Source organism: Oncorhynchus masou, chromosome 29 (assembly GCF_036934945.1).
Source record: "Oncorhynchus masou masou isolate Uvic2021 chromosome 29, UVic_Omas_1.1, whole genome shotgun sequence".
NCBI lineage: Eukaryota > Metazoa > Chordata > Actinopteri > Salmoniformes > Salmonidae > Oncorhynchus > Oncorhynchus masou.
In genome coordinates this window covers 42,700,315-42,724,120 of record NC_088240.1, presented here as the reverse complement: position 1 = coordinate 42,724,120, position 23,806 = coordinate 42,700,315, and the positions used below count along the sequence as shown (strand labels likewise).

General features: G+C 43.0%; 1 protein-coding gene across 7 annotated transcripts in view; it reads right to left on the bottom strand.

Annotated features, from left to right (window-relative positions):
• Positions 1–23,806, bottom strand: part of LOC135519806 (TRAF3-interacting protein 1-like) — a 46,558-nt gene that overhangs the window by 19,566 nt on the left and 3,186 nt on the right. For 4 of the 7 annotated variants that reach the window (XR_010452315.1, XR_010452316.1, XM_064945015.1 and 1 more), the window contains exons 2-7: positions 19,407–19,475; positions 7,318–7,479; positions 5,518–5,646; positions 3,885–4,301; positions 3,697–3,771; positions 2,538–2,633 (exon numbers count right to left, since the gene is read on the bottom strand). Coding sequence is in view for 5 of the 7 variants with exons in the window: in XM_064945015.1 (XP_064801087.1) it covers positions 2,538–2,633; positions 3,697–3,771; positions 3,885–4,301; positions 5,518–5,646; positions 7,318–7,479; positions 19,407–19,475 (948 nt within the window). In the remaining 2 variants the exon portion in view is untranslated. The remainder of the gene's footprint in view (positions 1–2,537; positions 2,634–3,696; positions 3,772–3,884; positions 4,302–5,517; positions 5,647–7,317; positions 7,480–19,406; positions 19,476–23,806) is intronic. The other 3 variants (XM_064945017.1, XM_064945018.1, XM_064945019.1) reach the window with 2 other exon arrangements.

The following is a 23,806-nucleotide window of genomic DNA, read 5'->3' as shown; positions in this document are numbered from 1 at the left end:
CCTATGACCATGTGGTACTACATGGGTTCCATCTTAGCTCAGTCAAATCTGTGCCACACAACTAAAGCATATTCAACATCAGCTCATGGACGTAGCAGTAGCCTATATCCATCTCAGAAAATGTGTCGATTTCTTCTCCATCTCTGGTGGTATTGTAGAGAAAGATACAAATGTGTGAGGTGCGCCCTTAAGAGTTGAGCAGGGTAGAGCCATCATTATTGCTGAGCTCCTGAAGTTATTCTACACACAAAAAAACAACAGCAGTCTTATGACCACCTAAAACATATGTGCCATGGTTTGTCTTCGCAAGTATAAATTAAGTTTCTATTTATTTATTTTTTTAGCAAATATAGGCTAGCATAGACAAATAATGATGACATTCTACTGAAATGTTGGAGTTGAAAACAGAAGATAAAGCAATAGACTGGAAACTCTCACGAACCAAGCGTGTGCTAAATATAACTAATCTCTCAATGAATGCAGAGCGCTGCAGATGACAGCTGTCTTGGTCAAAGTTGCAGAAAAAAACCCGAATGTGTTCTATCCTAGCAACAAGCAAGGAGTAAGAGCCCTTGAAGTGAAATGAAGCGAGCGAGCAAATTAGCATCTATGCTAACACAAATGCATTCAGAGCAACTACATTACTATTAGGCATGTAGCTACCTCCTGTTCATCATCTTCAGCCTTGGGGTTGAAGGTGAGAGAACAAATGCATTAAGGCCATGACACACACACGGTGATGGGGCAAGGTTATAAATGGGAGCATAAACAAGGAATTGACATAAGGGTCGTTGCTAAGGCCAAAACAAAAGTGAACAAATTATTATTCTAAAATGAAAGTAAAAACATATAGTTGCAATAAACTATGTCTAAACAAAATTTGATTGAATTTTTTTAATCAAACTTAATTAACCATTTCATTCAATGAATTTGTCCTTAGTTTACTTGCGTATTAAGCCGTTGCTTGCCTCATGCTTCATTTTTACATTTAGTTCAAAACACCTTTTATTCACCCTTTATCGATTGGCGTCACTCCATAGGACATTATATCACACCGATGGACAATATACAACAGGCAGTCAAATTAACTGAAAGGTCGCTAGTTCGAATCCCTGAGCCGACTAGGTGAACAAGCTGTCGGATGTGCCCTTGAGCAAGGCACTTAACCCCAATTGCTCATGTAAGTCACTCTGGATGAGATAAATGACTCAAATGTATAAAAATAATAATAATTAAAAAATGGACTCCTGTATAGTTATTTTTTTATCACTACCTCCCAGGGTCAGGAATGGGTAATTTGCACACCTAGTGCCTTCCGTGGATGTGGTAGCCGTTTCTTAGGCTCCCTACCCAGAATCAAACCCTGTTTCCCCGTTACCCGTGGTCACAATTGTATGCACAGAAAGTACCATTGAAAGCTGACAGGGCAGACATTTGAATTACATGTCAGTACGTCACCAGTCGAGGCTATAAAGTCACCAAGAGCATCTGTGGTGCCTGAGAGTAGACAACATTGATTTTGGGTCTGACCCATGCGCACCGAGGGGGAGGCCCTGACAGCTGATGCAGTGGGAGCCATAGGAGCCGAGGCACGGCTTGACAGGTGTTCCGTTTGAGGGAGTATACTGTACAATGGAGCCAATGACATGGTTTGAAAAACACAACGTATCTCTGATGTTGGCGGGTAATAGGGTGACCCCCGTTCCAGGCATCACTGCACTGGCGTGCCATGCGGAGAACCATCACTGGAAAACCATCGGAGGAAAACTGAGACACTCAGAGTAAGACCGACTGGGGCGTATAGGAGGCAGGGTGAATAGTCTTCAAAAAAGAGGCTCTGCCAATGGGGGCCCTCCCAGGGGTACTACATATGCCAATCGGTCAGTGGGAGTGAAAGTGATTTGACAGAGAGGGATCAAGAGGATGGATGGTCTAATGCAGGGAGTGAAAACCAGGACTTTGAGGCATCACAGCCAGTCCCCAATATCGGCCTGAGCCATCACTAGGGCCAGGTAAAATAACCAGACCCTGCCCAGCCGGTAGAGAGAGACACAGAGGTTGCCTGAGCAATGGTCACCTGCAGGGTGTGAGAAACCAGACGTGGGAGAATGAAAATGTAAATATTGCACTCAGAACCACTTAAAATGATCAACATTTATACAGGATAAGTCTAATACAAATAGGTGTTATTTGATGAGAAATACATCTAAAAAGGCAATTACAGAAGTTTATTAATAGGTTATGTCCCCCAGGGTGACAGCCATTTCCTCTGGTGTGTCACCATCTTCAAGTCACACCAAGGGAAAAAAGTTGTCATGCCTGTGGAAATCTCAGGCTGGATTGGCTTTATTGTTAACAGTAAGCTTACCATTTGATTTCACCACACCTATTTTCATTGCTATTTATACTTACAATTAATTATTATTTTCAATTATACATTCAAAAGATGTCACACCAAAGGACTAAGGAATTTGCCCCTTTTTATGGTAATGGCAGAAAAGTGCAATATTTTGATAAATATTTTTGATAAAACTCACAATCTGTCCAGAACAGGTGTCCAGCAATGTCTTCCGTTCTTTCTCATTTGTAAGAGAACCCTCCCCCGCACAATGGTGACCAAATGCTGGGTCGTTCTTTAATAAGAAAAATGTGTCACACATGTGGACATTGATTACATTTTGATCTCAAAATCTATCAGAACTATTTTGAAATATCATGGACTTTGGGACTACGGATTCCGGAAATAGACTTACACTCCATGACCAAAAGTATGTGGACACCTGCATGTCGAACATCTCATTTCAAAATCATGGGCTTTAATATGGAGTTGGTCCCAAACGTGTCACAATTTTAACCAATTTATATTTGAAATTAAAAAAATAAATAAAATTCTAAAGGGCATCACCTCAGGAGGCCAAAGTTCATGTTCACATATAAATGAGCTATTTACACACAGAAGTGGCATATTTCCTTTCACCTACACATAGTGGAGGAATCAGAAAGATAAGTACAGGAATCCCTTTTATTTGGGTCATCATCAGTAAAAAAGTTCTCATAGCTGGGATAATTTGCCCGACTGCCATTAATGCCATAAATTGTGTCTTTCACTTAAACAATGGTGAGGAATCGGAAAGATCAGTTTTAGGCTACTATAATTCTTTGTAGTTTGGTTGTTTTCACTTTTATTTTATTTTTTTATCACCTGCCCAATCGGGCAACCTCAAAGCATGCTCAACTTTCAGGAATGCTTAGTTCACTTGCCCCGGGTAATAGGTGAACCCTTAAAATCAATCCCTTATCAACACTCTTCTACATACTGCAAGTCTTAACCTTAATATCCTCCATTAATATAATGAAAAATCAGACATTTTTAAATGTCATGGGTTGACCTCACACATTCATGTGCTATTGCAACTGCCAAACTGTAAAAACGTTATTTATGTTGTTGTGTTTTGCTCGTCTTCAATGGGACTTGTTGCTATGTACTGTACGATGTTAACGAATGACCAGTCACTTTCATAATGTACTGATTACATTCATTTCCCAAACTAGACTTAACATGAACATGTAGCAAAAATACAACCATGGAAAGGACTGGCATGAGAAATGTAGGCATTGGTTGAATATGAAAATGAAAATGCAATAGTAGATACTGCTCATTGGAGAGAAAGTGGGTTGGAGTCATTTAAAGCTTACCGCTGGTTCAGGTTTGGCAGTTTTACTGGGCTCCTCTTGATGTGGTCTGTGTTTTGTGTCCTCTGACACTCTGGCCTAAACACACACACACACACACACACCTCAGGATCTCATAGAGGCATTGTTGCGGCCACTGTTATATTGAGGACCATTTGGCACAAAGCCACAGAATGACAGACATACTCTACCTTTTTGTCACCCTTCTCTGGCACTTTGGTTTTCTCCTCCCCCTGTTTGTGTCTGAGCTCTCTCTCCTTCTCTCGCCGTTTATCCCGGTCTAAATTTTTCTCCTTATCCCTCTCTCGATCTCTCCCTCTGTGCGACTCCTTGTCTTTGCTCTTTTCCCTGTCTCTGTCTCTGTCCCTCTCACTCTCCTTGTCTCGTTCTCGGTCTTTCTCTCTTTCATTGTCTTTGTCCCACTCTCGGTCCCGGCTCTTGTCCTTGCCACGGTCTTTGGTACGGTCTCGATCGCGGCTCTTTTTTGACCTTTCTCTCTCGCGGTGGCGCTCCTTTTCCTTGTCGCCCCGTCTGCCCTCTTGCTCTTTGGGCAGGTCTGGGTCCTTCTGCTCCCAACCCCCGGCGCTGTGCTCTCGGATCGCCTTCTCCTGGAGAAACACACACATATATAGCAAAGCATATACACACAAAAGCGTACATACACACAGATACATTAATGTGACCATAGGGACACCCTCAAAACACAGTGGCACCAGGCAAACATTAGCCCTGTATGACAAACCTTTACGTTAGAGGTTGAAGTTACATACAAAACAATAATTGAATTTACATTTTTTTAAACGATGGTGACTAATTTCTAGAATTTCACTAAGCTAATGTACACTCCCCTACGTACAGTGAAGGTAAAATGTTACATGTGGCTCTCTCTACACGCCAGCATTTTGGATTTGAGATCAAACGTTTCATATGAGGCAACAGTACAGAACGTCACCTTTTATTTGAGGTTATTTTCACGAAATTGCTTTGTCATAAGTGTTTGGACAAATTCACTTAGTGTATTTGGTCCCAAATTCCTAGCACCCAGTACATCAAGGTTGTGACTACTCGCTCGTTGGATGCATTTGCAGTTTGTTTTATGTTTTGCCCAATAGTAACTGAATGGTGAATGATGACTGGAGTAACTTTCTATAAGTGAGTAGATAAGAGGTTTCTGAACACTTCTAAATTAATCCTGATAATGCCATGATTAAGAAAAACCATGAATAATGATGAGTGAGATGCCATTCAGAGGCTACAATAAAACATGCTAACCTCTCATTATTACCAATGAAATGGGGAGTCAAGCATTTTTTTTGTGGGGTATGATCATCATCATTCAAAACAACCAAAACAAACTGGAAATGCATCCAACAAGTTCGTAGTCACAAGGTTGATGTAGTCATTGCGTGCTATGAATATGGGACCAAACACTACACTTTCGACTACTTTAATACACAAGTGAATTTGTCCAAATACCTATGACCTCTTCAAATGGAGGGAACTATATACATGAAGTGCTTTCATTTCTAAAACAGTAACACCGATATCTATGGAAATACTTAAATCCAAAATGATGGAGTAGAGAGCAAAATATAAAATCTTTGCTTCACTGTCCCAATAAAGTCTGATCGGAATATATCCTGTCCAGTCGGAATTGTGTGTGTCTGGGCTGTATTCGTAAAGCATCTCAGAGTAGTATTGCTTATCTAGGACCAGTTTAGCCTTTGAGATCATAATTAATAAGATTATATGGACAGGTTGGGACCTGATACTATATCAGCATTTCACTTTGAGAGGCTTTGTGGATGGAGCCCCTGGTCTCACCACTTGGTCTCGTTGGCGCTCTCGTCCCTCCCTGTTCTCCTTGTCCTGGGACCGGGAGGAGCTGGCCTTCCCCTTGGGGTCCAGCTTGTCCCCGGCCAGCACCCGCTTCACCGCCTCCTCACTGGACAGCTGGGGACGACATGACACAGGGGACAGATGTGATTGTCAACTCACTTTCAAATCAAAATGTATTTATCACATGCTCCAAATACAACAGGTGTAGACGATACCGTGAAATTCTTGCTTACGAGCCTTAACCAATGATGCAGAGTAAAAAAAAAGTATGATAAAATAGTAACACAAATAGTAAGCTATATACAGAGAGTACCAGTACCAGACCAACATGCAAGGGTATGCGGTATTTGAGGTAGATACAGTATGTACATAAAGGCATTCACTTCTGCCCTCAGGTGTCGAACGCATTCCACACAGATGTTGGCCCATGTTGACTCCAATGCATCATTGCAGTTCTTGACACCGGTGCGCCTGGCACCGACTACCATATCCCGTTCAAAGGCACTTAAATATTTTATCTTGCCCATTCACCCTTTGAATGGCACATACACACAATCCATGTCTCAAGTCTTAAAAATCATTCTTTAACCTGTCTCCTCCCCTTCATCTACACAGATTGAAGTGGATATAACAAGTGACATTAATAAGGGATTATAGCTTTCACCTGGTCAGACTGTCATGGAAAGAGGTGTTCCTAATGTTTGTACACTCAGTGTTTGTACACTCAGTGTATATAGTGTGTATAGACTTGAGTATGCATAGAGTCAGTGCAAGATAGGGTCAACGCAGATAGTCCTTTCTACAATATCTATATCTTGTCTTTAACTTTGTTTATTGGGATTGAACATTTTTCAAAGTAATGCATTGTAGAAGGAGTGCACATCACTATCACACATCAATCTTTGAGTAGAATGACCTGTCCATCTGTCTGTTCATAATGAATTGAATTAATTTTATTAGAAATGTCTAACATAGTTGCCGCAGCCATTTGAGTACAACGATACATCAATTATAGAGGATTAAAAACACAATCAAGTCGAAATGTATTCCCATTGTGGTCCTTGTTATAATTAAATGTTGTGCTAGCTAGCTAGTTTACATGCATGTGAACAGTTGTCATGACGAGACCCTTCGGGAGGCATGGCAAAGATCCCCTGAGCTTGAAGCCCTTTATTCGAACTGGCTGTCTTCAGGGTCCAATTAAAATGTGCTAGACTGTAATTGATCCTCTTCAGATGTCACCCACAAGCATCATTAGTGTGTGTAAACATGCATGGCCTTATCTGGAGCATTTGGTTTGTGTGTTGATAGGTGACAGCCACTGAAATGCACAAACATATGCTCATAATGTTTGCAGCAAGAGCTACCTTTTCACTTTTCTTTGCGGCTGTGGCTATGTAAAATATTTCATTTCTTGGCAACTTTGGATGTTGTGGACTGAAGATTGCGCTACAATTGCACACAAACGTGTCTGCAAATTTGGTTGCATGTGTATGACAATCTGTGCGCGTGCACATGCGTCTGTCTGTCTGTCTGTGAGGGTGTATGTCTTGGAGTTACAGGCGTGCGCATGTGAAACAGATGCCAATGTACAGTTTAACTTTCTCCACTGTCTCTGTCCCCATACCATGCTCAAACCGTGCTCACCCTCTGCATCGCAACACACATGACCACCCTCCTTGACAACGTGTGAACCAACTGAGCTATACAAAAGTTACCAATTTGTAACTCTGTTACACATGTACTCCGTTACACATGTACATGAGTCTTTCCAAGCAAACAGACCTTGTTGAGGCAGCACTTGGCGATGGCCTGTAGCAGCTCGTTGGTCCTCTCAGGCTCATGGCCGGCTACAATGCGCGCTGGCTTGACCGAGAGGGGCTCGCCGTTCACCAGCATCACCACATCTAGGGCCTTCTGCAGGAACGCTATCTTAGCATCCTTATCCTGCAGGAGAGAGGAATTGAGAGGGATTGAAAGAAAGAGTGAGAACAACGACTTTAGGAAGACCGTCTAATGGGAATGTTTTTGTTTTTTCCTCTGAGGTTAGCATAACAAAACTGCTTCGACCGGTTTCTTTGCATCGGTTTTCTTGAGTGGATCATCCATTAATATCAGAGTACACCAGAGACCACCGGAGAGTTTATGCAGACATGCTTGTGTGAAACCCCTCTTCACCATGTGCACTTGAGGGAATTCTCAACATTGTATAGTTACGTGCCAACGCACAAATGGAACTAAGGGTGTTGCGCTGCACAGACCATTCCAAAACGGTGACCTCATCTGTTATCCATTTCCAGATAAGCACAGTTGAGACCACAACCTAAGCTCCATGCCAACAGTGTAACATTAAGCTGGCCACTAACTTAACGTATAACAAGCTCTAAATCCATTCAGCCCCTGAGCTCTCCAGGCCCTGTACTTCACAACACAGCTGATATTCAGGCCTGAAAGAAAAGAGAGGTGAACGGGCCAAAGCCAAGAGTACAGTCGCACCCCTAAAAACAAAACAATTGTCACAAGAAATTAGCTCCCTGGAATACAGAAAATACCAGAGCACTGAAGAAAACTGGAAAGACGCTCCACCAAACGAAGTCTTCCGACTAGCTTGGAAAGACAGCACCGTGTAACATCGAAGAGCCCTCACGGCTGCTCGATCATCCTATTATTCCAACCTAATTGAGGAGAATAAGAACAATCCGAAATGTATTTTTGACACTATCGCAAAGCTAACTAAAATGCAGCGTTCCACAAGAGAGGGTGGCTTTCATTTCAGCAGTGATGAATTCAAACTTCTTCGACGAAAAGATCATGATCATTAGAAAGCAAATTACAGACTCTTTAAATCTGCGTATTTCTCCAAAGCTCAGTTGTCCTGAGTCTGCACAGAACTGCCAGGACCTAGGATCAACAGAGACTATCAATTTTCTTAATCCTGTCTCTCTTAACATATTCATGAAAATAGTCATGGCCTCTAACCCTAACAGCTGCATATATGGACCTTATTCCAACTAAACTACTGAAAGAGCTGCTTCCTGTGCTTGGCCCTCCTATGTCGAACGTAAATGACTCCCTATCCTCTGTATGTGTACCTAACTCACTAAAAGTGGCAGTAATAAAACCTGTCATTAAAAAGCCATACCTTTGACCTTGAAATAAAAAAAATAAATAACTCCTATACCTTTAAATGTTTTGGGGAAAAAGCTGTTGGGCAGCAACTCATTGCCTTCCAGAAGACACATATTGTATATGAAATGCTTCAGTCTGGTTTTAGACCCCATCATAGCACTGGGACTGCACTCGTGAATGTGGTAAAATACCTTAATGGTGTCAGACCACGGGTCTGCATCTGTCCCCGTGCCCCAAGACCTTAGTGCTGCTTTTGACACCATCAATCACCACATTCTTTTGGAGAGACTGGAAACCCTAATTGGTCAATAAGGACAAGTTCTTGCCTGGTTTAGATCTTATCTGACGGAAAGATATCAGTTTCTCTGTGGATGGTTTGTTCTCTGACAATTCAATTGTAAGTTTCAGTGTTCCTCATGGTTCCATTTTAAGACCACTATTGTTTTCAATATATATTTTACCTCTTGGTGATTTCATTCGGAAACACAATGTCAACTTTCACTGCTATACTGACAACACACAGCTGTACATTTCGATGAAACCCCAAAATTGCCTAAATCAAATCAAATTTTATTTGTCACATACACATGGTTAGCAGATGTTAATGCGAGTGTAGCGAAATGCTTGTGCTTCTAGTTCCGACAATGCAGTAATAACCAACAAGTAATCTAACTAACAATTCCTAAACTACTGTCTTATACACAGTGTAAGGGGATAAAGCATATGTACATAAGGATATATGAATGAGTGATGGTACAGAGCAGCATAGGCAAGATACAGTAGATGGTATCGAGTACAGTAGATACATATGAGATGAGTATGTAAACAAAGTGGCATAGTTAAAGTGGCTAGTGATACATGTATTACATAAGGATGCAGTCAATGATATAGAGTACAGTATATACGTATGCATATGAGATGAATAATGTAGGGTAAGTAACATTATATAAGGTAGCATTGTTTAAAGTGGCTAGTGATATATTTACATCATTTCCCATCAATTCCCATTATTAAAGTGGCTGGAGTTGAGTCAGTGTCAGTGTGTTGGCAGCAGCCACTCAATGTTAGTGGTGGCTGTTTAACAGTCTGATGGCCTTGAGATAGAAGCTGTTTTTCAGTCTCTCGGTCCCAGCTTTGATGCACCTGTACTGACCTCGCCTTCTGGATGATAGCGGGGTGAACAGGCAGTGGCTCGGGTGGTTGATGTCCTTGATGATCTTTATGGCCTTCCTGTAACATCAGGTGGTGTAGGTGTCCTGGAGGGCAGGTAGTTTGCCCCCGGTGATGCGTTGTGCAGACCTCACTACCCTCTGGAGAGCCTTGCGGTTGAGGGCGGAGCAGTTGCCGTACCAAGCGGTGATACAGCCTGCCAGGATGCTCTCGATTATGCATCTGTAGAAGTTTGTGAGTGCTTTTGGTGACAAGCCGAATTTCTTCAGCCTCCTGAGGTTGAAGAGGCGCTGCTGCGCCTTCTTCACGATGCTGTCTGTGTGAGTGGACCAATTCAGTTTGTCTGTGATGTGTATGCCGAGGAACTTAAAACTTGCTACTCTCTCCACTACTGTTCCATCGATGTGGATAGGAGGGTGTTCCCTCTGCTGTTTCCTGAAGTCCACAATCTTCTCCTTAGTTTTGTTGACGTTGAGTGTGAGGTTATTTTCCTGACACCACACTCCGAGGGCCCTCACCTCCTCCCTGTAGGCCGTCTCGTCGTTGTTGGTAATCAAGCCTACCACTGTTGTGTCGTCCGCAAACTTGATGATTGAGTTGGAGGCGTGCGTGGCCACGCAGTCGTGGGTGAACAGGGAGTACAGGAGAGGGCTCAGAATGCACCCTTGTGGGGCCCCAGTGTTGAGGATCAGCGGGGAGGAGATGTTGTTACCTACCCTCACCACCTGGGGGCGGCCCGTCAGGAAGTCCAGTACCCAGTTGCACAGGGCGGGGTCGAGACCCAGGGTCTCGAGCTTGATGACGAGCTTGGAGGGTACTATGGTGTTGAATGCCGAGCTGTAGTCGATGAACAGCATTCTCACATAGGTATTCCTCTTGTCCAGATGGGTTAGGGCAGTGTGCAGTGTGGTTGAGATTGCATTGTCTGTGGACCTATTTGGGCGGTAAGCAAATTGGAGTGGGTCTAGGGTGTCAGGTAGGGTGGAGGTGATATGGTCCTTGACTAGTCTCTCAAAGCACTTCATGATGACGGAAGTGAGTGCTACGGGGCGGTAGTCGTTTAGCTCAGTTACCTTAGCTTTCTTGGGAACAGGAACAATGGTGGCCCTCTTGAAGCATGTGGGAACAGCAGACTGGTATAGGGATTGATTGAATATGTCCGTAAACACACCAGCCAGCTGGTCTGCGCATGCTCTGAGGGCGCGGCTGGGGATGCCGTCTGGGCCTGCAGCCTTGCGAGGGTTAACACGTTTAAATGTTTTACTCACCTCGGCTGCAGTGAAGGAGAGACCGCATGTTTCCGTTGCAGGCCGTGTCAGTGGCACTGTATTGTCCTCAAAGCGGGCAAAAAAGTTATTTAGTCTGCCTGGGAGCAAGACATCCTGCTCCGTGACTGGGCTGGATTTCTTCCTGTAGTCCGTGATTGACTGTAGACCCTGCCACATGCCTCTTGTGTCTGAGCCGTTGAATTGAGATTCTACTTTGTCTCTGTACTGACGCTTAGCTTGTTTGATAGCCTTACGGAGGGAATAGCTGCACTGTTTGTATTCAGTCATGTAACCAGACACCTTGCCCTGATTGAAAGCAGTGGTTCGCGCTTTCAGTTTCACGCGAATGCTGCCATCAATCCAAGGTTTCTGGTTAGGGAATGTTTTAATCGTTGCTATGGGAATGACATCTTCAACGCACGTTCTAATGAACTCACACACCGAATCAGCGTATTCGTCAATGTTGTTATCTGACGCAATACGAAACATGTCCCAGTCCACGTGATGGAAGCAGTCTTGGAGTGTGGAGTCAGCTTGGTCGGACCAGCGTTGGACAGACCTCAGCGTGGGAGCTTCTTTTTTTAATTTTTGTCTGTAGGCAGGTATCAGCAAAATGGAGTCGTGGTCAGCTTTTCCGAAAGGGGGGCGGGGCAGGGCCTTATATGCGTCGCGGAAGTTAGAGTAACAGTGATCCAAGGTTTTTCCACCCCTGGTTGCGCAATCGATATGCTAATAAAATTTAGGGAGTCTTGTTTTCAGATTAGCCTTGTTAAAATCCCCAGCAACAATGAATGCAGCCTCCGGATAAATGGTTTCCAGTTTGCAAAGAGTTAAATAAAGTTCGTTCAGAGCCATCGATGTGTCTGCTTGGGGGGATATATACGGCTGTGATTATAATCGAAGAGAATTCTCTTGGTAGATAATGCGGTCTACATTTGATTGTGAGGAATTCTAAATCAGGTGAACAGAAGGATTTGGGTTCCTGTATGTTTCTTTCATCGCACCATGCCTCGTTAGCCATAAGGCATACACCCCCACCCCTCTTCTTACCAGAAAGGTGTTTGTTTCTGTCGGCGCGATGCGTGGAGAAACCCGTTGGCTGCACCGCTTCGGATAGCGTCTCTCCAGTGAGCCATGTTTCCGTGAAGCAAAGAACATTACAGTCTTTGATGTCCCTCTGGAATGCTACCCTTGCTCGGATTTCATCAACCTTGTTGTCAAGAGACTGGACATTGGCAAGAAGAATGCTAGGAAGTGGGGCACAATGTGCCCGTCTCCGTAGTCTGACCAGAAGACCGCCTCGTTTCCCTCTTTTTCTGAGTCGTTTTTTTGGGTCGCTGCATGCGATCCATTCCGTTGTCCTGTTTGTAAAGCAGAACACAGGATCCGCGTCGCGAAAAACATATTCTTGGTCGTACTGATGGTGAGTTGACGCTGATCTTATATACAGTAGTTCTTCTCGACTGTATGTAATGAAACCTAAGATGACCTGGGGTACTAATGTAAGAAATAACACTTAAAAAAAACAAAAAACTACCCTGGAAGCCTGTGTTGGAGATTATGATTTTTTTTGTTTTACCTTTATTTAACTAAGAAAGTTAGTTAAGAACAAATTCTTATTTTAAATGTCGGCCTAGGAACAGTGGGTTAACTGCCTTGTTCAGAGGCAGAACGACAGATTTTTACCTTGTCAGCTTGGGGATCCGATCTTGCAACCTTTCAGTTACTAGTCCAACGCTCTAACCACTGTCTGCCTTGTGGTTAGCGTGGATGGCGGCAAATGTTTTACTTTTAAACTAAGACAAAACAGAAATGCTAGTTCTAAGTCCCAAGAAACAAAGAGATCTGCTGTTGGATCTGACAATTAATCTTGATGGTTGTACAGTCGTCCCAAATAAAACTTAAGGTCCTCTGCATTACTCTGGATCCTGATCTCTCTTTTGACGAACATATCAAGAATTTTCAAGGACAGCTTTTTTACATCTCGTAACATTGCAAAAATCTGAAACTTTGTGTCACAAAATTTGGCAGAAAAGCAAATCCATCTTTTTTCACTTCCAGACTAGACTACTACAATCCTCTACTTTCGGGCTACCTGGATAAAGCACTAAATAAACTTCAGTTAGTGCTAAACACAGCTGCCAGAATCTTGACTAAAACCAATGCTCCAGTGCCAGCCTCTCTACACTGGCTTCCTGTTAAGGCTAGGGCTGATTTTAAGGTTTTACTGCTAACCTACAAAGCATTACATGAGCTTTCTCCTAACTATCTGTCCGAATTGGTCCTGCCGTACATACCTACACGTACGCTACGATCACAAGATGCAGACCTCCTTATTCTCTCTAGAATTTCTACGCAAACATCTGGAGGCAAGGCCTTCTCCTATAGAGCTACATTTTTATAGAATAATCTGCCTATCCATGTAAGAGACGCAGACTCGGTCTCAACCTTTAAGTCTTTATTAAAGAGTCATCTCTTCAGTATGTCCAATGATTGAGTGTAGTCTGGCCCAGGAGTGCGAAGGTTAACGGCAAGGCACTGGAGCAACGAACTGCCCTTGATGTCTCTGCCTGGCCGGCGCCCCTCCATCCAATGGGATTCTCTGCTTCTGACCCTATTACGGGGGCTGAGTCACTGGCTTGCTAGTGCTCTTCCATGCCGTCCCTAGGAGGGGTGCGCCACATGAGTGGATTGAGCCTACGTGATTTCCTGTCCGGTTTTGCACCCCCTCTGGCTTTTGCAGTGTAGGAGATCTTCATGGGCTATACTCAGCCTGGTCTAAGGGTAGTAAGTTGGTGGTTGATGATATCCCTCTAGTGTTGTGGGGGCTGTACTTTGGCAAAGTGGGTGGGGTTATATCCTGTCTGTTTTTTTCCTGAGCCAAGTCAGTGGGGCCAGAATATAATGCGTATATAATATTAGAACAATTAATTGGCCTAGACTACAAAAGTAACATGTTTAACACATATGATTAGTACATAATAAATTCAGTGACAAAATCATTTTGATCGGATTACTCTCATAAAATCACTGTCAATTCAATTATCTTTGTCTATTCCTATGTGCGTTGATTGGTGGGGAAAAACAGGTCTACAGTAGATAAAAAAGTAGTGTAGCCTACTGTAGGCTAAGTCAATACTTGTTCAGAGTAATTTGCTTGATAGCAAGATAAAATGTCGCTTTCAAAAAGTATCAAAAAGAAAGGGTTAATGAGAAGCCTTTGGTGAGAGGTCTAATGCTTTAATATTTAATCATTTCTGCCCTCCGAATTCATATATAAGGGACATTTTCCACGCCATTAACATTGTTTTAGTTTGAACGTGCAGACTGGCTCGAAGAACAGTGGGAATGTATTCCTAGTCTGCGCCATTATTAGTGCAATGCCCCTTAAAGTGTCCCTCTGTGCTACCCGGTGGGGTGGGGTGTGGGTTCACCCCCTTCCTTCTCCTCCCTTCCCCATGGGCTAGGTCCGTCTTCTGTGCACTGCTCTGCGGCCCGTCCCGTGCCTTGAACCTCGCACGCTCACCACTATCTCAGTGGATAAAGCTGGATAACTGCAAGGCAACCCCATTGTTTGCCACTCGGGAGCCATGACAAATATATGCTAATATGCCAATATCCTGCTAACAGCCCATCCTAGAAACTTTTTTTTTTGCTGAATTCACAGCCTGCTATGCTTGTGAAAAACAGGGTTAATAATATATCTGTGAGAATATCTAATGGGCTTTTATATAATTTGAAGTTATTATTATTAATTAATTAACTTTGTTTATAAAATAACAACATTTTGGAGATTATTTTGTTTTCAAATAACCTAAAGTGAGCGAGAAAAAGGCCATTCTTGAACATGGAGTGAGACATTCTTACTAATTTGTAAATAAAGCCAGTGTGTTATTTACAATTATTTATTTCTGTTTTTAGAGGGAGAAAAACCAAAAGCCACCATAGTCTCGATGATCTCCCGGTCACGGCCGGCACGGGTATCGAACCAGCATTTGTAGCAACGCAGTGCTGCGATGCAGTGTCTTAGACTGCTGCGCCACTCGGGAGGCCCCATCCACAAAGATTTTAAGGCTGATCAATTGCCTTGCACAAAGCATCAAACTACAGAGGTGTTGGCAAGAGTGTTTTGTCCTGCTAATAGCCCATAATCGACTATTATAATACATGGTGTCCAAGTCAGGATATCCAAAACATTTATTTATTCAAGTTTATCAGAAAGAACATTGCTACTTATTTTTTTGCTCCAAAGCCATGAATGAGTGAGTCACTCAGCTTTATGTAGGTGCTGAGGCTATATGACTGCGCCATCAACTTGATTATTTAGCAGACATCACTTGATTATATTCAGTCAACACATATCTTAAGAATATCATGGAATATAATTGCACATTTTCATTTCTCTTAGAATAAAAACCTTAAGGGTAACAGTTTTAGTAAGTAATACTGAGGAGTAGAAATAAATAAAAAATAAGTGTATTTTTCACTTACACTATTGTTCTAAATTCAATCACCTTCATCCTCATCATTCAGTTCATAGAAATACAGTATTGAAGTCGTGCACAATTATCAGTTTCTACTTGGTTTATGTTGCCCATTCATTGTCAGTTAGAGACACACATTAGCGCCTTGGGACCCAAACGCATAATCAGTGCTCTAACTCCCCTTGCGCTGGTCTGGAGCAATGAAGCAGTGACGCAGGGAACCGTACTAAACCACAGAATACCTCCAAGTCCTGCAGCATAATCTCCAAACTTTCTGTTGAGGAACCACTGAAGGACCATGCCTATGGACTACCTGGCCTGATGACTCCTGGCTGTCCCCAGTCCACCTGGTCCAGTTTCAACTGTTCTGCCTGCAGCTATGGAACCTTGAACTATTTACCGGACATGCTACCTTGCTGTTTTCGACTCTCTCTCGCTCTCTCTCGCTCTACTGCACCGGCTGTCTCAACCTCAGAATGCTTGGCTATGAAAAGCCAACTGACATTTACTCTTGAGGTACAGACCTGATGCACCCTCCACAACCACTGATTATTATTTGACCCTGCTGGTCATCTATGAATGTTTGAACATCTTGAAGAACAATCTGGCCTTAACGGCCATGTACTCTTATAATCTCCATCTGGCACAGCAGGAAGAGGACTGGCCACCCCTCAGAGCCTGGTTCCTCTCTGGGTTCCTTCCTAGGTTCCTGCCTTTCTAGGGAGTTTTTCCTTGCCACCATGCTTCTACATCTGCATTGCATGCTGTTTGAGGTTTTAGGCTGGGTTTCTGTATAGCACTTTTATTTTACCTTTATTTAACTAGGCAAGTCAGTTAAAGAACAAATTCTTATTTTCAATGACGGTCTAGGAACAGTGGGTTAACTGTCTTGCTCAGGGGCAGAATGACAGATTTGTACCTTGTCAGCTCGGGGGTTTGAACTTGCAACCTTCCGGTTACTAGTCCAACACTCTAACCACTAGGCTACCATGCCGCCCCAAATGACATCTGCCCATGTAAAAAGGGCTTTATAAATAAAGGTGATTGATTGATAGGTGTCCCTTTCAGGTGCTGCCAGCCAATTACAGGCATTGTGTGTGTCCCCTTTCATTATGCATCCTGCTAGGTAAATCCATTTTAACAGCACCAGGTTTGATTAGAATGAAGCCTTCCCTACACATAGGTGCTCAAAGTTGACCGATACCATGAGACATCCATGTCTTCATAACTGGAAAATGTAAAAATGGTTGAGGATTATATAATGTAAAAACTTAAACCATTTTATAATTTATTGTTTAGTAAAATCGTTAATTTATCCTTAGAAAGTGCATCAACTCTGATTGTCTTCATATTCGCATATGTTGCAGCTTAGACCCTATTTGATCCTATCGGAGGTTGTGTTGTGCCTGTGTTGTGCCTGCCATCGATCGAGACAACATGATCTTGAATACAGGGTGGGTGTCATGTTTTGGCTGATAAATGTACTGAAATGGGATTGAAATGTAAACCTTCAAATGGTATTACAAAGACTGTTGGAGGTCCATGAATCTGAGCATGTTGACTTGAAATGGGAATATCATTAGTTTTGAATTATACTGTCAATCCCCAATAGGAAACCTATTGAAGTAGACCGTCATTGTATATAAGAATTTGTTCTTAACTGACTTGCCTAGTTAAATAAAGGTGAAATAAACATTTTTTATTTTTTATTATAGATTTTTAGATATTTGAACATGCATGACCATTTAATTAAGTTGACATTTCGACGTTGGGTGGACTGGCGGCCATCTTTGCGGTAGTAATTAGAAGTTACAATTTATATTCAATTTACAGTACCAGTCAAATGTTTGGACACACCTACTCATTCAAGGGTTTTTCTTTTTAAACTATTTTAAATTAAACTTTCATGAAAATTTGCATGTGAAAATCATAACTGGCATGTAGATTGGAAGAAATGGTAAGATACATTGGCATTCCACATGAGAAAGGTTGCCGACTCCACGTGTAGCCCATTACTGGTCATTTCAGGAGAGTAATGGCAGAAACTGTGAAAGCTAGCACGAGTGGGAGGAGAATAGCTGGGTCAGGTTAAGTTTTTTTTCTTCTTGTATTCTAGATGTCTGGCGCCCTAGAGGCATTTGACTTATTTCATCAAAATGTAAGCTAAAAGCATATTGTTGATTTTATTAAAACACATAGGGTAAATAGACATTTGTTTGTTTTTTATACCAAATCATTCAACCAACATATTGTTTTGGTCGGGGACAGCCCTACCTTGTTCCCTCTCTGGGTTTCTATTCTCCTCTTACCACATCTACCTACTGTTCTTAGGCTAGACTCTCATACTGACCTAAGGCCAGTTGGAGAGAAAAGCACCTGAAAACTGATCTCGACACAGGTTGCATGTCTGTAATTATGTGGGTGAGTATGGGTTTACTCTTCTAAATTGTATGTGCCAGCTCCAAAAATTACAAGTGGTCTCTCAAACTGATCTAAGGTCAGATAAGAGGACAGACGAGGCCACCCTATGGGTTTACAGTCTCCTGCCCTATTGGGTGAGAAGATGGTTGCCTCGCTAAGAATCTGACCCTGATACTGATCCCAGGTCAGTCAGTGGTGTGATAACACAGCAGTGTGACGTTACACCACCTCTGATACGGCCTGAGTCACAGCCCACTCTAGTACTGAGAGTTTTAGGTTATATAACTACGAGAAAAAAGAAGAAACATGCACACTGCTCTTGATAGTATCACTGCTCTTTAATAAGCTTTACGAGTCGGCCTCACGGACTTCATCAGAGAATTGAGGCGATACGTAAAGCTTATTAAAGAGCAGTGATACTATCAAGAGCAGTGTGCGGGTTTCAACATTTCTCTCATTTTATTCAACTGTTACCATGCACCTGCAAAAAAAGATAGCTCAGACGTGCGAGTGCATTTTGACTTACAGGTTATATAACTACACAAGCCGTTTTGGGTTACACTAATCATGTCATGTAATGGCTGGATGCTTTTCCACACCCAAGCAGGGTGCTGGAAGTGATGCACACACACATAAGTATGGGCAGAAGCACACTTCAGTGAGATGATATCTATCCACTTAGTGTTAAAAAGGCCCCGGCTAATCATATAGTGAGTTTGATTCATTCCTAGCTCACAGGGCAATCACTGTATGAAACAGGCCTAAAGGTTTCTACATGCTTCGGTTTGGCTGGCACCTAGTCGAACTCAGCTAGCCGAAACGAGTCTGCTCGCACACTTAAAGAAGACCTTTGCTTGAAAAGTGAGAAAAAAAAGCAGCAATAGCACTGTTTGTCCATTTTGAGACGCCGTAGCCAGTACACACTTCCTCAAATAAGTCAGAATTAATGTAAGATAAAGGATCTGTCTTATTTTGAGTTGACGTTTTTGCATTGGAGATCTAACTAAGATGTTTGATGTAGTATTTCCCAAGTAATTATTTTTCTTCATGTAAACGGGTCATCTATTGTTGAATGACAACCAACCCTACTGTTGACCAATGAAGGGGCTTTGACTTCGACTCCGAAATTGTTGTGAACAAGACCACCCGATGACCAAAACATCACAATCCGAAGACCAAAACATCACAATTTTGGCATAATATATGAACGAACTGTTCTAGTTGGGAAGCACACGGACACCTTAAGAGCTAGGCTATGTATAATTTATTTTAAAATGACTAATGACAATTACTCATTAGATATGTCACAGTGCAGTATAACAATTAGGGGCCTTCAAGATTTCAGTCTGTTCTGGTGTTTCACAAATTCCTCCAAAGTGATCAAATGGAGAAAATGTCTTACCTTGACATTGTCTGACTTCATCTCAGTCTCTGCATAGAGTCCCTTCATGAAGCCAGTGGTCCGAATCACCTATAGAAGAAAAGGTTAGGATACATTGCCAAATGAGTCAACTGTTAGCCACTATATGGTTGTAATTATCAATGCAGTACAGCATGACTGATTTTAAGCCGTTCATTTTGAGCATATTTTTTGTGGAGGGAAAACCAAATAATTAGTCAGTTAAGTTATATTCAATACACGTATGCTAAATTCAGTGGTCAGTAACTAACCCTTTGCTAAGCCCCAGTCCCCTTGTTTACTGTTGCAACCTCTGACAACATTTCCACAGGAAGCTCAATTTCCCAATCAAACACTGGAAAAATCCCCTCACAATGATCTCAAACTGTGTTTCTATTAAACACAAATGACCCCTTGCTAATCAGGAAACTCCTGGGCTGTCAATACATTGGGGAAGTTGCATGAAGACGGAAGAATACTGATGGCATTGTTTTTGAACACTACCCACAGAGATCTTAAACTACGGCCCGCAACATGGCTCAATGTGCCAGTAAATCAGCACAATCTGCGTTTCTTCAAATTGCCGCCGTCTTGGAGCTAGAGTAATAAAAGTAAAGTAAAAGGGAACACTTAAACAACACAATGTAACTCCAAGTCAATCACACTTCTGTGAAATCAAACTGTCCACTTAGGAAGCAACACTGATTGACAATACATTTCACATGCTGTTGTGCAAATGGAATAGACAACAGGTGGAAATTATAGGCAATTAGCAAGACACCCCCAATAAAGGAGTAGTTCTGCAGGTGGCAACCACAGATCACTTCTCAGTTCCTATGCTTCCTGGCTGATGTTTTGGTCACTTTTGAATGCTGGCTGTGCTTTCACTCTAGTGGTAGCGTGAGACGGAGTCTACAACCCACACAAGTGGCTCAGGTAGTGCAGCTCATCCAGGATGGCACATAAATGCGAGCTGTGGCAAGGTGGTTTGCTGTGTCTGTCAGCGTAGTGTCCAGAGCATGGAGGCTACCAGGAGACAGAGCAGTACATCAGGAGACTTGGAGGAGGCTGTAGGAGGGCAACAACCCAGCAGCAGGACCGCTACCTCCGCCTTTGTGCAAGGAGGAGCACTGCCAGAGCCCTGCAAAATGACCGCCAGCAGGCCACAAATGAGCTTGTGTCTGCTCAAACGGTCAGAAACAGACTCCATGAGGGTGGTATTAGGGCCCGACATCCACAGGTGGGGGTTGTGCTTACAGCCCAACACGAGTGTAGGACGTTTGGCATTTGCCAAAGAACACCAAGATTGGCAAATTTGCCACTGGCGCCCTGTGCTCTTCACAGATGAAAGCAGGTTCACACTGAGCACGTGACAGTCATGACAGTCTGGAGACGCCGTGGAGAACGTTCTGCTGCCTGCAACATCCTCCAGCATGACCGGTTTGGCGGTGGGTCAGTCATGGTGTGGGGTGGCATTTCTTTGGGGGGCTGCACAGCCCTCCATGTGCTCGCCAGAGGTAGCCTGACTGCCATTAGGTACAGAGATGAGATCCTCAGACCCCTCGTGAGACCATATGCTGGTGCGGTTGGCCCTGGGTTCCTCCTAATGCAAGACAATGCTAGACCTCATGTGGCTGGAGTGTGTCAGCAGTTCCTGCAAGAGGAAGGCATTGATGCTATGGACTGGTCCGCCCATTCCCCAGACCTGAATCCAATTGAGCACATCTGGGACATCATGTCTCGCTCCATCCACCAACGCCACGTTGCACCACAGACTGTCCAGGAGTTGGCGGATGCTTTAGTCCAGGTCTGGGAGGAGATCCCTCAGGAGACCATCTGCCACCTCATCAGGAGCATGCCCAGGCGTTGTAGGGAGGTCATACAGGCACGGAGGCCACACACACACTACTGAGTCTCATTTTGACTTGTTTTAAGAACATTACATCAAGGTTGGATCAGCCTGTAATGTGGTTTTACACTTTAATTTTGAGTGTGACTCCAAATCCAGACCTCCATGGGTTGATACATTTGATTTCCATTGATAATTTGTGTGATTTTGTTGTCAGCACATTCAACTATGTAAAGAAAAAAGTATTTAATGAGAATATTTCATTCATTCAGATCTAGGATGTGTTATTTTAGTGATCCCTTTATTTTTTTGAGCATCAAACATAGCATGTGGTGAGTACATGGGGACACTCATCTTTATGCACCTGTGTCATTGCTTCACAGGAACCTGTTAAATGTTTGTAGTGTAGCTAGCCACTAAATAGCTGACTTAATTCACTGTCAGCATGCAGTCAAAGCTATAACCAGCAGCAGATGGGAGTTGTAGTCATAACACCGCTAAATTAGCTCGCTAAAATAAATTGAGAAAACAAGTTACATTAATCCTTAAGAGGCTATTGACGCACACATGCGTCAATCTAAGTAACAAAATAAAAAAAATCTCAAATCCAACAGTTTAAGCTAGAAATGTATATGTTTTGCAGGGGCTGCGGCTCAATCCATTGCATCCGCCTATGTCGGCCTTCCACATATGCGGTGGAAGGCGGGTGAGCTATAGTGGCGTTTGTCAGACCATGAGACATCCCAAAAATCGTTCTTCACGAAAATGTCTGTTCAAGCTGTTTAAGCTATAAACTAACATGATTGTGTTCTCCGTTTTGCTCTACGACCGCCACAAGTGTCAAGGTACTCATCTGAAGGTAACCCATACAAACAATTGAAAGTATGGAGGTAGTTTTGTGGCAACAAAAATAAGGGGTGAAATATGTCAAAAATATATATATATTTCCTGAACTTTCTTATATCTCCTAGATATAGGAGACACCCCTTCCCTTTCCCACGTTTTGTTTAGTTGCAGCCTTGTTCTAAAAATGGATTAAATAAATAAATATCTACACATAAAATATATTTTCATTTGTTAAACACTTTTTTGGTTACAACATGATTCCATACACCGTTATTTAATATTTCTGATGTCTTCAATAGTATCTATAATGTAGAAAACAGTAAAAATAAAGAAAAACCCTGGAATGAGGTGTCCAAACATTTGACTTGTAAATATAGGTTTTATAAACAGCAAAAAATAGAAGAATCCTCACTGTCATCTGCATTTATTTTCAGCAAACTTAACTATTAACGAAATATACTTAAATAAATATTTGTATGAACATAAGATTCAACAACTGAGACATAACAAGTTCCACAGACATGTGACTAACAGAAATGGGATAATGTGTCCCTGAACAAAGGGGAGGTCAAAATCGAAAGTAAGAGTCAATGCAGCTGGTGGCCACACCAGATACTAAGTACTGCAGTGCATCTCCTCCTCATGGACTGCACCAGATTTGCCAGGTCTTGCTGTTAGATGTTACCACAGTCTTCCATCAAGGCACCTGCGAGTTCCCAGACATTTCTGGGGAGAATGGACCTAGCCCTCACCCTCCGATCCAACAGGTCCCAGACGTGCTCAATGGGATTGAGATCCGGGTTCTTCACTGGCAATGGCAGAACATTGACATTCCTGTCTTGCAGGAAATCACACACAGAACAAGCAGTATGGCTGGTGGCATTGTCATGCTGGAGGGTCATGTCAGGATGAGCCTGCAGGAAGGGTACCACATGAGGGAAGAGGATGCCTTCCCTGTAACGCACAGGGTCGAGATTGCCTGCAAATGACAACAAGCTCAGTCCAATGATGCGGTGACACACCGCCCCAGACCATGACGGACCATCCACCTCCAAATCGATCCTGCTCCAGAGTACAGGCCTCAGTGTAACGCTCATTCCTACGACGATAAATGCGAATCCAACCATCACCCCTGGTGAGACAAAAAAAACACGACACGATTAGTGAAGAGCACATTTTGCCAATACTGTCTGGTCCAGCGACAGTAGTTTGTGCCCATAGGCGACGTTGTTGCCCTCAGTCCAGCCTCTCTCAGCCTATTGCAGACAGTCTGAGCACTGATGGAGCGATTGTGCATTCCTGGTGTAACTCAGGCAATTGTTTCCATCCTGTACCTGTCCCACAGGTGTGATGTTCGGATGTACCGATCCTGTGCAGGTGTTGTTACACGTGGTCTGCCACTGCGAGGACGATCAGCTGCCCATCCTGTCTCCATGTAGCGAAGTCTTAGGCGTCTCACAGTACACACATTGCAATTTATTGCCCTGGCCACACCCGCAGTCCTCATGCCTCCTTGCAGCATGCCAAAGGCACGTTCACGCAGATGAGCAGGGACCCTGGGCATCTTTTTTGTTGGTGTTTTTCAGAGTCAGAAGAAAAGCCTCTAAGGTCACAGTTATGAAAACTTAGGACACTAATTGCCTATCGTCTGCAAGCTGTTAGTGTCTTAAAGACCGTTCCACACGTGCATGTTCATTAATTGTTCATG